Genomic DNA, 12,103 nt, shown 5'->3' on the forward strand with positions numbered 1-12,103 from the left:
CCACCACCGTATCCCCCTCTTGCCTATACGGACTCTGGTTTTCCCTGAAATCATAAGGAGGTCGACAAAACCCACAATCAAACAACAAAAATCCCACCCCGAACCGCATTATTTTTAGCTTTCTACCGTTTCGTGCAAGGGGTCTTTTCCCCTCAGAGTAAAAACTGAAGCCTTCCACTGCATGTAAAATGAACTTTGAGGTGTCACTTAAAGCAGCTCTGGGCATGGGGGGGAAGGAAAGGGGAGCCGTTAAACAATTTGTTCCTGTAGAACAAGATCGTGTATTCAGTCCTTTCGAAAGGGGGTTTGGGTTTTTTTCTCTCTCTTCTCCCCCTTTGTTTTCCTTTTTGGCCGTGAGACGGACTTTGATTTATTTGCAGCAGCAAAACGGCCCGCAGAAAGAAGCTCTCGGAGCCTTCATCTGTTTAAAAGGAGAGCAAAAAAAAAGGGGGAGAGGAGAGAAGGGAAAAGAAAGAAAAAGAAGCAGAGAGAGAAAACGGGTGCCGGTGGATGCTGCCCGGCTCGGTTCGGCTCGGCTCAGCGCGGACCGAGCCGAGCCTTGCCGGCGGGGAAGCCTTGCATCACCGCCCCGGGCTCGGCTTCTCCCCGCCCTCTCTTTCGGGGAGGCTATTAATAGCATGACATCAGCCCGGGACTCGCCGCCAGAGTAAATACCAGCGCTGGCCGCTCGGCTATATAAGGGGGGTGATGCAACCGAGGCAAGAGGCAGAGGAGCGGCGAGCGGCGGGAGCTGCTCTCCCGGAGGAGGCAGCAGCGGGGAGCGGACGGCAGCCGGGACGGCAGCGCTGCCGGGCGGGTGCGGAGCCCCTTCTCTCCGGCCGGGAACGCCGTGGCACCGGGAGGGAGGTAGGTGGGGAGCGGGAGCGGAGCCGCCGAGCCCCGCGGGCGCCTGTCCCGCTGCACGGAGGAAAAGTTTCGCCGCCGCAAAGCCCAGTTCGAGCCCCCCCCGGCCCCGTCCCGGCGCTCATCCCCTTCCCTGCCCGGGCTGCCGCCAGATGTGGGAGCCCGCCGAGCCCCGGCTCTCCCGGGCGGGCAGCGCAGCTCGGCACCGCGCGGTGGCGGCCTCGGCGGAGGAACGGGACCGGGAACGGGATCGGGACCGGCGCCGGGAGCCGCGGGGATGCCGGAGCGCGGCGCTGCCCCACGGGCGGAGGAGGCACCGCCACCCGCAGGGTCCGGGGCTGGCTGAGCGATGGGAAGCCCAGCACCGCCGCGGGTACCGCGATCTGTCACAGCCTGAACCCGAGCGAGAGCTCCCGCTGTGAGCCAGAAACAGGCACTTTCTGTCCCCGCGCCTTGACATGTAGAAGATCAGTTGCTAAACTGTTGCCTAATCAAGGCAGCCGTGACACAACAGCAAACTTGTTTCAGAGAACGAGTTTCCTGTTGGAAATCGATTTTCCCCCTCGTAACAGCATTTGAGAAGCTGTCACGAAGCTCGGGAACGATGTGGGATGTCAGAAAGCTTAAGGTCAACCAGCGTGCACAGAGGTTGTGAACTATAACTGCTCTTAATGCTGGTTAAGATTAACCTCAATGGTTATCGGGGTTTATTGCATCAGCACCAGAGGAGAAGGAATTCATATGAAGAAATAAAACCAAGAGACAGAGCCAGGCTATGCACTTAATGCATAGTCTTCACTGCAAAGTCGGGCTTTGCAGTTAAGCAAACAGAAAAGAGTGAACATAAATATGAAACAAGAATATCCCTAAATAATAGAAACTCAGAGCTAGGAAGAAAATCCTGACATTAACATACGGGCAGATGAGAGCTGAGAATTCACTGCAGATGGAAAGAATCAGCAAAAGAACAACCAACAAGTAGGGGGAGAGCAAATGAATCAAGTTGTTTGAATCTACCTGAATTGGGAAGGCACCATTAATAACAAAGCTGTTAGTTTTGGAGAATTCCCAAACTGAGGCTAAAGTAAGGAAGCATTAAGTCGCCCTGGGGACAAGCTGTGCTTTTATGGCGCAGCACTGTGAAGTGTTCAGCACCTCCAGTGGCAGTAACTTCAGAAGTGCCTGAAACAGACTTGAGCCCAGGTCCATGTGCATGGTCTGACCAAATAAACAGAGGTCATACCAGGCAGGCCCAGATGCAATTGCACTTTAAGGCTTGCTATTCTTATTCCTGCTGTTTCCCCAGCCTTTACAAACACAGGGAAGATGAGACAGTGCCCTTGATGGCCTATAGGCAGAGCTACCATTTGTACAAAAATTGGGAAAAAGGAAGGGCAACTTGTTGCAGTTCTTAAAATGGCAAAATCTAATTTTCCTTCTTGTAAAACACTTTTAAAAGCAGATTTGTTCCTCAAAAATTTGGCAAACATTTACTTTATTGTTATGAACAGGGAATCTATTTAGCTTACTGAGTAGCTTTGACACAGGGCTCATTATTTGTGTCACACTGACTCCTAATGATCCCAGTGGTAGATTGGAAGCTGACCCTATGAGGGGCTCTTCAGAAGCCCTGGCCCGAGGAAGAGCCTCAGGAACACAAACCAGTGGCAAAGAGCCCTGCTAAATGGTCCTCTGCTCACAGCAGGAACCCTTGCACAAACCTCAGCCCCCTTATAGGCCTTCCCTAAAGTCCAAGTAAATAGGAGATGCCTTTCAGGGTGTCTGGAAGGTCAGTGAGCTGTCCAGGCAGGATAGTAGCACGTTTCTATGGTCAAGGACACCTTCCTCTCACCATGGGTACATACTATTCCTTTTTCATTCCTATACTAGTGAAAGGCAGATGGGAAGACATTAGAGCAGGGTTTGGTGCTGCTTGTGGTGCGCCAGTACTAACTAGTAGAAATCCACAGTGAACAAACATTCAGGCACAAACAGTCCTGGTTTCCTCTGATGCTATGGGCTGACCTTAACTAAAAGTTCACCTAAACAGAAAGGTAATTGAATAAACCACCAGAGCTTGAAAATTATTAGCCCAATGAATTCTTTTGTAGGCTGGACAAAGAGTTTAACCATTAAAGACTCCTGGGTTGATTGAGTTATACACAATTGGATGAAGCCATCACTGGCAGCCAGAGACCGGTTTAGTGAATGTAGCTGAAGTTTCTGCTAGCAATGAGGGGTTTGGTGTCATCTGGAATTACCCTTTTTAAATGAGCTGAACAGTTGAATACTGCTAAATGGTAGATAATGCTGGGAGGACTTCAGCTGGAGATTATAGGGCCATTTCTGACTTGTTGGAAAAGAGTAACTGTTAGCTTTCTGAGATTATAGGATTAAACCATATCAGTATTTTAAATGTGACTCATGAGCAGGGGTTTTCTTAAGAGAATGACATAAATTTCCCAAGGCCTTTCTGAATAACAAATTCTTCCAAATAATTTCCTCATCTTTAATAACCACTGGTGAAACCCCGGCCCCATTGAGGTCAACAGAAAAAGCCCTCTTGATTTCAGTGAGCTCAGGATTTTACCCCCAGACTCTGGGAAAGGCTCAGTTTATGGTGACCGGGTGAGGAAGACCCAGTGGCTACCAACTGGCAATTCCAACTGTCCTCAGATTTTCACATTTACCCCCCTTAGCGATGAACCAGATTCTATTCTCAATTGCACCAGTGTGGATTTACAGTGTATTTTTAGATATCTCTGAGCAAAATCTATCTTCTTGTCAAGGCACGTGACCCCAAACATCCCTTGCTGCGTTACAGAAGTAGCGTACAGGGAACTGTGCAAATCAGGGTGGACCACGTGGAAGTTTAACTTACCCACGCTGCTACCCCGAGGCAACTCTTTGCTTACCTGTACTAAGTTAATTACAATTGACTTAGCTATAATTATTGGAGTTCTAATCAAGAGTAGGTAACATACACTGTAATTACCCATACAGCTATTAAAAAAAACCAACAACCTACACCTAAACACTGAAGAAAGCTGGAAAACTGATACCAAATCCAATCTAACACAAGGCACTTCATAAATAAGGGAAGTAACACAATCTTTTTCTATATGGATTTGCACCTTGGGCCAGTAACAAAAAGTGCTCAGCTTTCTTCCAGGCCTCAGAGCTCTCCTTTTTCTGGGTGAGAGATGGTCTGTGCCATGCAGAGCTGCCTTGCTAGTTGCCCATGGCGTTTGGATGGCTGACTACTGAGTTTTGCCTCTCTCTCAGTGGGGCCAGCTCTTTTCACCAAGCACACAGGGGCCTCTCTCCCTCCAAAACTGGCTAAGAACTTCATAAGAATGGCTAAAAAGAGGGAAGTAGAGAGCAACTGTTGAGAAGGTTCACTTTCTTAGGAAAAACACTAGAAATTGAGTTCCTCTGCAGGTGTCCATTTGCATAATTTCCCTGAAGCCTCTCCAGTCACGCTCGTTCATAGGAGTGGAAGATCTGACCATACGTATTTAAGCATCTCAGACCTCTTGCTGAGGGTACATGATGGTGGTTTCAGGTTTGACAAGAGCAAAGGAATGAAAGAAACGGCTTCACGTTCTTCATGACTCAACCCCTCCAGCTCAGCCTTTGAAGCCCCTGAGCATGTACAGACTTTACCTTTGTGCCAGCTCTTATTAGTAACCATTTTTCAGGAGTTTATACCAGGTCTACAGCTCTGGGTAAAACTAAGCACAATGATTTTGTGATAGATCCTGTCTTGGTTAGTAGACTTCAGCTTCCAGTAGAACTTCTTGATCTTTGCCCAAATGTGATTGAGATCAAGGCATGCTCTATTCATTTGAAGCCGGAACCTGTGATGGTATAGTTCTGAGGATGGGGATACTTTCAAGCTCTTTCTGTGCTAATAATAATTGTAATTATAATATTACAAGTGTTTCCTTGCTTTCTGGTTATTTTCCTTATTCTCTTCCTATTCACTTGATTCTCATTTGCCATAAAACCTCACAGAATATATACACACGTACTACTTATATATATATATATATATACATGCTATCTTTTTCAGTATTAAGTTTCAGAAAGACCTAAAAATTATGTGATGTGCTAATGCTATTATGATTTTCAAACACTAAGTTAACACAAAATAGTTTTTACTAGTGACCAAATTCTTAACTGCTTATCTCTAGTGAGAGATCAGGGTAGACGGGGGATCAAGCAATGGGTTATGATTCATGGTATGAATTATTTTTGCCTTCCTAAAGTGGTTGAAAGATTATTATCTCTCTTTTTCCCTTTCAGCAAAATGATGGTCCAACACTCAGGCCAGGTGTCTGCATTAGAAGTCAGCGCCTCCGCAATTGTTCCCACTTTGTCCCCTGCAGGGTCACTGGGGTTTGATGATTTCACAAATCTAACCCCACTGGTGAAAGAGGAACTGAGGTTCACCATTCAGAACAAGCGTCAGTCGCACAGGATGTCTTCTACATTGGACACAGTGACAGTTTCTGAAAGGCCCGTTGAAACATCAATCATGAAAACAGAGGTATGGCTCTTTAAATAGCATTTCAGTGGGAATGATTAACTCTCTAATAATGTTTCACTACAAGACCAGTAACTCTTAACTACAGACAACCCTCTCCACCGTACTTCATTCTTTTAAGCTGGCCACTTGGCTTTCTGTCATGTGGTTCTGGGAAGCCCTCTGGTAGTTCTCATTTCCACTGAGGCCTATAGTTGGGTATTTTATTTCTGATTATGGACTAAGGGCAATGTTTTACAGTGATATGAGCAAGTACTAACCCGGTTTCCCTAATTACTTGTGGCTGAACTTGGAATAAATCACTGCTGAAGTTTCGGTTCACTGAGGACAGTCCAGTAGGACCCTTGTGGGCTAGACTAAAATAGGCACAGCCATGCTGTGTCCATGAGAAGTTTTTACTCTAAGATGATAGTCTCTGTGGAAAACACTTGTAACATGGAGAAAGAGGTTGAGTTAGGAAAATACCTACACCTTTGTCTCAGCCTCCATAGGAAACAAACTGAAGCTTGAAGGCATGTAATACCCCTTTTTACTGCTGCCCTTAGTTTGTTGCCTTCTTGCTGCCTCATTCATGACACATGCTCCACTCTGCTCCCCAAGCCCCTCACTCCTTTTGCACCTCAGGGCATGGAGGAGAGGTGGAGGCGTGGGAGTCAGCCTGGGGAGATGCTCAGCAAGGTTTCTGAGCCCCATTGAGTTAAAAGGAGCCATCACATGGACCACATCCATCCAGACTCCACTCAGGTTTTTGTTGACAATTCTAAGAGTCACTGCAGTTTTACTGTACCACAAACGAGGTCAGAAGCACATTCTTGTATAACTCACAATGTGAGCACTAACACTATCCACGTTGCTTTTAAAAGCGTGGAAGTTATCAAAACACAAGTCATGTACTTATGACCCTTTATGGACTGTGTGTATCTGTTTTTATGGGACAGTTTTCTCCTGAAGAGGATGAAAGAAAAAAGAGAAGAAGGGAAAGGAACAAAATTGCTGCTGCAAAGTGCCGAAACAAAAAGAAGGAGAAAACAGAATGTTTGCAGAAAGTAAGTGACTGGCTTGAGTTGTTCTTAGTCTGCAGTGCTGCCAGGATCCAAACAGAGAGCATGGGGTACTGTCATAGTAGGAAATAAGAGAAGGATGTCACCCAAAACTCTGTAAACCCTTCAAGGTATTCCTTAAGAAAAATGAACATGCTATATATTATAACCAAACCTGGCTAAAACTGGGATAAAGTGAAGGCATGGTAGGAGTGAAGAGATTGTTGTTTTAGAGACCAGCCTTGTCTATGGAGATAATATTAGCTTGAAAGTGTACACTGACCACAGGAAGTAGTAAAATATCATTTCATAGAAGATTCTTTGTGGAGACCCAGAGCATACAAATACCAACAAGTAATTTCTAACCTCTTTATGAAATGAGTGGCATAATAGCTTACCCCTTAATTCTCCATCCTAAGACCTCAGCTGTGTCTTGACCTGCTCTGCCATGATATGCAACTCTATTACAGCAGCAGCAGCAGGCCTGTCCTTATTCCTGCATCTAGGGATAAGGGAAAAAAGGTTGCTCCCTTAACTTTGTTAGCTTAACATGATTTTACAGATAAGTGACATGATGTTCTAGAGAATTAATAAGTGTAGATAACTTGGGGACACTTTTTGACCCCCAAAGTCAGAGAACAACATGGCAGAATAATAACGCTCTGGATATCTGCCATTGTGACTGAATACAGATCTGAATTTAGCTTTTCAACTTCTCTAAAGGCCAAAAGAGGTAGCTGTCAATCTGTTTCTTAGACTGCTATTGACTAGGGAACGTATAATAATTGTAGGATGCTAAGAACGTGCAGTTTCTTTCTCTGTTAGCCATATACTTTCCCACCAATAAAAGACCACAACTATGAGATCAGCTACGAGATAAACATTGCAATTACCTGTTTGAGCTACTTAGTCTAATAGTTGTGTCTGTCCTTTGTGACTAGGAATCAGAAAAGCTGGAAACTATCAATGCAGAATTAAAAGCCCAGATTGAAGAGCTAAAGAACGAGAAGCAGCATTTGATATACATGTTAAATCTTCACAGGCCCACTTGTATAGTTCGGGCACAAAATGGAAGGACACCTGAAGATGAAAGGAATCTTTTTATTCAACAGATCAAAGAAGGCACATTACAAGGTTAAATGATACGGCAAATATGGAAGTATTTGTAGTGGTTTTTAACAGCTACCAGAATCCATGGAGGATCTGACATAACGTGTAGGATTCTATTAGTCAAGAGCCTTTAGGAAAGGCAGATTGCTTAAAGCGGAAAGAATCATTTTGGCTTGACAGCGATTCTTCCCCTTGGAAGATCTGGTCTCAATCAAATTGAAGAGCCTTCTGCCTCAAATATAGGTTTTGCACCTGACATACTCGCTGTTCCTAGGAGCTACAGACAACAGCTTCAGAAGTTTTAGCTCTCTGCTAGTATACAGTATCCGCACTCACGTTTGTGCTAGAACACTATGACTTCCGAAGATGCACATGGTACAGACAGCTGTGCTGGATGGACACTCTTCCTCCTTGTCGCTAGTAAGGAAGGCGGACTGACAGTACTTTCAGTTTCCAAGTTTCCAGGAGGATGGTTTCATGTACCGATGCATAACGTTGCATTCTAACCTCACACACACACACACAGACACACAGAGACACACAAAAAGCTTTTAGTTCCAACTAAGCTTTGTAATTTCTTCTTCACAACACTTGTGTGGGTTTTCTTCTGTGACTCATCTCAAAGACCGAATCTGAAGAGCCTCGTGGGTGTGACAAAGATGCTCCTTGCAGAATGTCCATACCTTGTGTTTTAGGAGCTGGAACCCCACCTGCTATCCTTTGGGGGCTACAGTTTTAACTTGCATTGCTGAAGAGCAGCTTGTACCACCACTTGGTGAATTGGACCCACTGGAAAGAAGAAACTAACTATGGAGGGATATTGCCACAGGTTTTGCCTGAATAAAGAACTGCAGGACTGAATCTCAGGCTCATGAATAATGAAGAGTTGAAAAAGTAAGATAATCTAGGATCAAATCCTGCAAGCCTTAATTCACACTATTAACCCTCACTCACAGAAGAGGTTCCATGGACTTCAGTGGGTCTGTTTACGAGATAGTTCTTATAAGCATGAGCTTGAGAAAGCTTTTTCCACCCTGGTCAGGATTACTTCCTTCTGCCAGGTGATTCAGAGGGAAAAATTGATTGTAGCTACTTTCATTTTGTATTTGAGTGGCAACTACAGCCAATCAAAAGTGTTACTTAAAACCTAAAGGAGGAAAGAGTTTTGATGTAGTGAATAACTGGTTTTGGTTTTTTTTTAATCAAATACTAACCTTGGATGTTTCTGAACTGGTAGAAGAGCTGCTGGATGAAACAGTTGGAGCTACGAGTGTTTGAATTCTGATGTTTCTGTGAAATTCTGAGATTGTTTAATCCTATGAAATATATCCTTACAATTTTTTGTAAAAGAAAATATTATCCTTATTTATCACTATCATAATGGATAGAGTTAATAAATACTGCGAGCAAGAGAAAACTGAAACCACAAGTGTTGTGCTGTCTTTTTACTTTTACCTCTTGGTGTTTAATATTATATATTCCTAAACTTCACCAGTTGTAGTTGAGACACAGCTACTGAAAACACGTATCCTTCATCTTTTCCACAGATGAGGCACTAAGTATCTTGAACCACTGGGTGCAGGCATTATGTTTTCCTAAGTTCTGTACCTCCATCAGTGGTGTCTGGCTGTACAATGGCACCATTTAAGCAAAGCAGACGATAAGAATGGAGCTTACAGTACATAATATTTTACACCAGTTATGCAGTGTCAAAACTGTGGTTTTGTTCTAAAGGCTAAGCTTAAAGATACCTCGGCCATAAGCTTTTTACCCTGCAAGTCCTGGATGAGTCTATTGGATATCATACCTGATCCTTATATGATCGTTATATTCTGCAACAGAACTTCTTAGTACATTTTCCTAAGATCTGGATATATTGTAATGTCCTATATTGCATTTTAAACATATGTACTTCATGTATCTGAAAAGTTAATGTGTTAAAGATGACATGCTAGGTCTGATTCTGTCCTGAAAATCCATTATCTTTCTGTATGTTGGAAGGAGCTTCCATTGACTTCAATGAGAGTTTTATTCACATCCTGTAAGCAGAGGTTGGAGCCTCTGCTGCAACTTCTCCAGCTTAGAGGGCAAGTTGCACAGGGAGTTGGGCCAGCTATTTATCAGACAACAGATACACATGAAGCTTGTTACAATAAACTTGTCAATGTTCATTGGTATTTGACTTCTGTAATGGGGAAATACAAAACCAAGGCACCATCCCAGTATTGTATGCCTTGGCTTTGCCTTTCGGGCAAATACCAGCAGACAAAACTCTTTGCCTCCTATACTGTTATAAAGTGTTACCACAGAGACTAGAATATAATGACAGAATTCATGTGTCTCCCTTAGGGAATTTGTATGGTTGCTTTTAACCATATCACTAGTGACGCAGGCGTCATGCTTTTGTTGCTTGATGTTATTTACTTAGCATCCCAAATGTTAATATGGTACCACTGCAATTGTCAGAAGATAATCTATTTTTTGTTTCTTTGTATGTGCAGTCAGAGCTGCTTTCTAATGCTTTTGTATGTGTGTGTGTGTGTGTGTGTGTGTGTGTGCATGTGTGCTCCTGCACGCTGCTCTAGAAGTGATGGTACTCAAGTTCCTTTAACTGTGCCCTGGAAAAGCGTGTTTAAACACTAGACAGGAACAGTATGTTGCATGAGATTTTAAGGGTATACTTTATGCAGGACAAACCTTAAAATGCATTAAAAGCAGTTTGTTTTCTATTCTCGAGTTTGTTTTGATACTTTAATAAAAAAGAATTAATATACATTTATTCATGTGTCATTTAATTCATTCTAAGTTTTAAGGTCCATGAGCACCAAGATATTAAAAAGCGAACACATTTTATAGGTTTAAAGGAAGGTATAAACCAAGTTTTGTTGTTATAAAGGCTGATCATGAATTCCTGGCTAATTCCTTGTTTGTGGCTTAGGGCTTAAAGGACTGGAACTCGGATCTCCTGAGCCTTACCTAAACTTACAGCCAGCCAGCTGATACTTATTCCACTCTTCTGATTACCCACTAGGTTTAATGGCTTTGCTGCTGTGAAGCTTCAATATTTATAGACTGCTTTCTATGGTTACATGGAAGACACTAGAGAAGTATAGCATGATTAGGGCTTTATTTTTTTCCCCTGTTTGTATGTGTGGAGAAACATGAAGAAAGATGAACAAAATGTTCTATCGTGCCTTTCCAAACCTAAGTATTTACACCCAGACACAAGTCCCTGTGTTTTCACAGCCACTGATGTGGACAAAAAAATTTTGGCTTCCATCCTTTGCAAGCAGTCCTAACCTGTAATACAGAGGTCAGACAGAAGGCCAGGAAATCCATTGCACTATTGCAAAATCCAGTTAAAAATATCAGCTGGAAGGAAGATCTAGGCTACTATGAGCTTGGCAATGTTAAATGCTTATTTTTGTTCTTGGTACACCCAATTACAGATGTCTAGTCCCCATACATGTATTCACCCTTTCATGCATTCTCCTTTAGCTGCTGTCAAACTTTACTTTTGAATACCTGACTCGCTTCTAAACTGGTAAATGTACGAATCATCTGCCTGGCCTCTTTTAGAACACCTTAGCAACAAAGTCAGGGCTTTTGATTTTATGAGCTGATCTCTTATAATACTGTCCCTAAATCGCATGAATTGAAACCACGAAACCACTGTTGGTCTCTTATGGCCTATTCCTAACAGCATAATTGATATTCCTTGGAAAAAATAGTATGCCGTATCTCCTCCTTAGGTCATTTCAGATGCTAGATCTGTATGTACTTTGAAGCTTACTGGGCTTTACGCTGTACATTGATAAGGAGCATCATCTACTTCTTTATAGCTCTTTCCTTGATGTAAATGAATAAATAGCACTTACTGAAGGTAGATAGAGCCAATTACTTGTGCTAGGCTGGAACCATTTAATGAAAATAACGGTAGCAAATTTCAACTACAACAGCTTTTCTACCCAGGCCCATGAGAATTTGAAGGTATTGATTAAGGATGGTTTTAAAAGCACCGATTCTTAGTTTTGCAAAGAAACTGGATGAGTTACGGGTAATGAAAGTAAAACTGTACAGTTTTTCTGGTTAACAGCAAAAGGGCTTTGAAAACTACATCTACTTCACCTTAAAAACATTCCTAAATCCAGAATGACAATTGTATCTCACATCCACTCTTCTGGTGTGATCCCCCTCACCACTTTCAGCAGAACGTTAAGCTAGGTACCACTCACTCACACTGGCATTGCCATGTTTGCCCAGTGCCCCCAACTGGAAACGCCGAGAATCACATGATTAAAGAGCGCAATCAAGTACTCGTTTGCTTTAGTACTTAGTAACGTTCTTCATTGCTTTGAAATGACACCAATATTTTCATTTCTATAACACACAATTACTTTTTAATGTGTAGTTAAAAGAATACCGTCACTATCTCGAATCCTGTTATTTAAAGGCCATTTTGTTGTTGGACAATCTGAGTCAGAACTGCTGACTTCAGTGATAAAAATAGCAATTCACTAATTTTGAATGCTATTAGATC

General features: G+C 43.0%; 1 protein-coding gene across 2 annotated transcripts; it reads left to right on the forward strand.

Moving 5' to 3' along the window:
* The first annotated feature begins 707 nt into the window (after nt 1–707).
* ATF3 (activating transcription factor 3) lies at nt 708–9,524 on the forward strand. Of its 2 annotated transcripts, none has more exons than XM_061348343.1 (4): nt 708–867; nt 5,256–5,416; nt 6,352–6,459; nt 7,395–9,524. In XM_061348343.1, the coding sequence occupies exons 2-4, from the start codon at nt 5,348–5,350 to the stop codon at nt 7,590–7,592; spliced, it is 375 nt and encodes a 124-aa protein (XP_061204327.1). In that variant the 5' UTR covers nt 708–867; nt 5,256–5,347; the 3' UTR covers nt 7,593–9,524. The 2 variants fall into 2 exon arrangements, with proteins under 2 accessions (XP_061204327.1, XP_061204326.1); XM_061348342.1 differs by having other exon boundaries at nt 709–867; nt 5,173–5,416.
* Nucleotides 9,525–12,103: the final 2,579 nt, after the last annotated feature.

The sequence above is a fragment of the Neopsephotus bourkii genome, unplaced genomic scaffold (assembly GCF_033783945.1).
Source record: "Neopsephotus bourkii isolate Nb327-2 ecotype Australia unplaced genomic scaffold, CSIRO-AGI_Nbou_v1 NB_354, whole genome shotgun sequence".
In the NCBI taxonomy this organism is placed as follows: domain Eukaryota; kingdom Metazoa; phylum Chordata; class Aves; order Psittaciformes; family Psittacidae; genus Neopsephotus; species Neopsephotus bourkii.

Excerpts from the sequence above, each read along its gene's own strand:
- ATF3 (XM_061348342.1), top strand. The coding sequence starts at position 5,177 with ATGATGGTCCAACACTCAGGCCAGGTGTCTGCATTAGAAGTCAGCGCC. Across the intron at positions 5,417-6,351 it reads CATCAATCATGAAAACAGAG|TTTTCTCCTGAAGAGGATGA; the intron begins GTATGGCTCTTT and ends TTTATGGGACAG. Across the intron at positions 6,460-7,394 it reads AAACAGAATGTTTGCAGAAA|GAATCAGAAAAGCTGGAAAC; the intron begins GTAAGTGACTGG and ends CTTTGTGACTAG.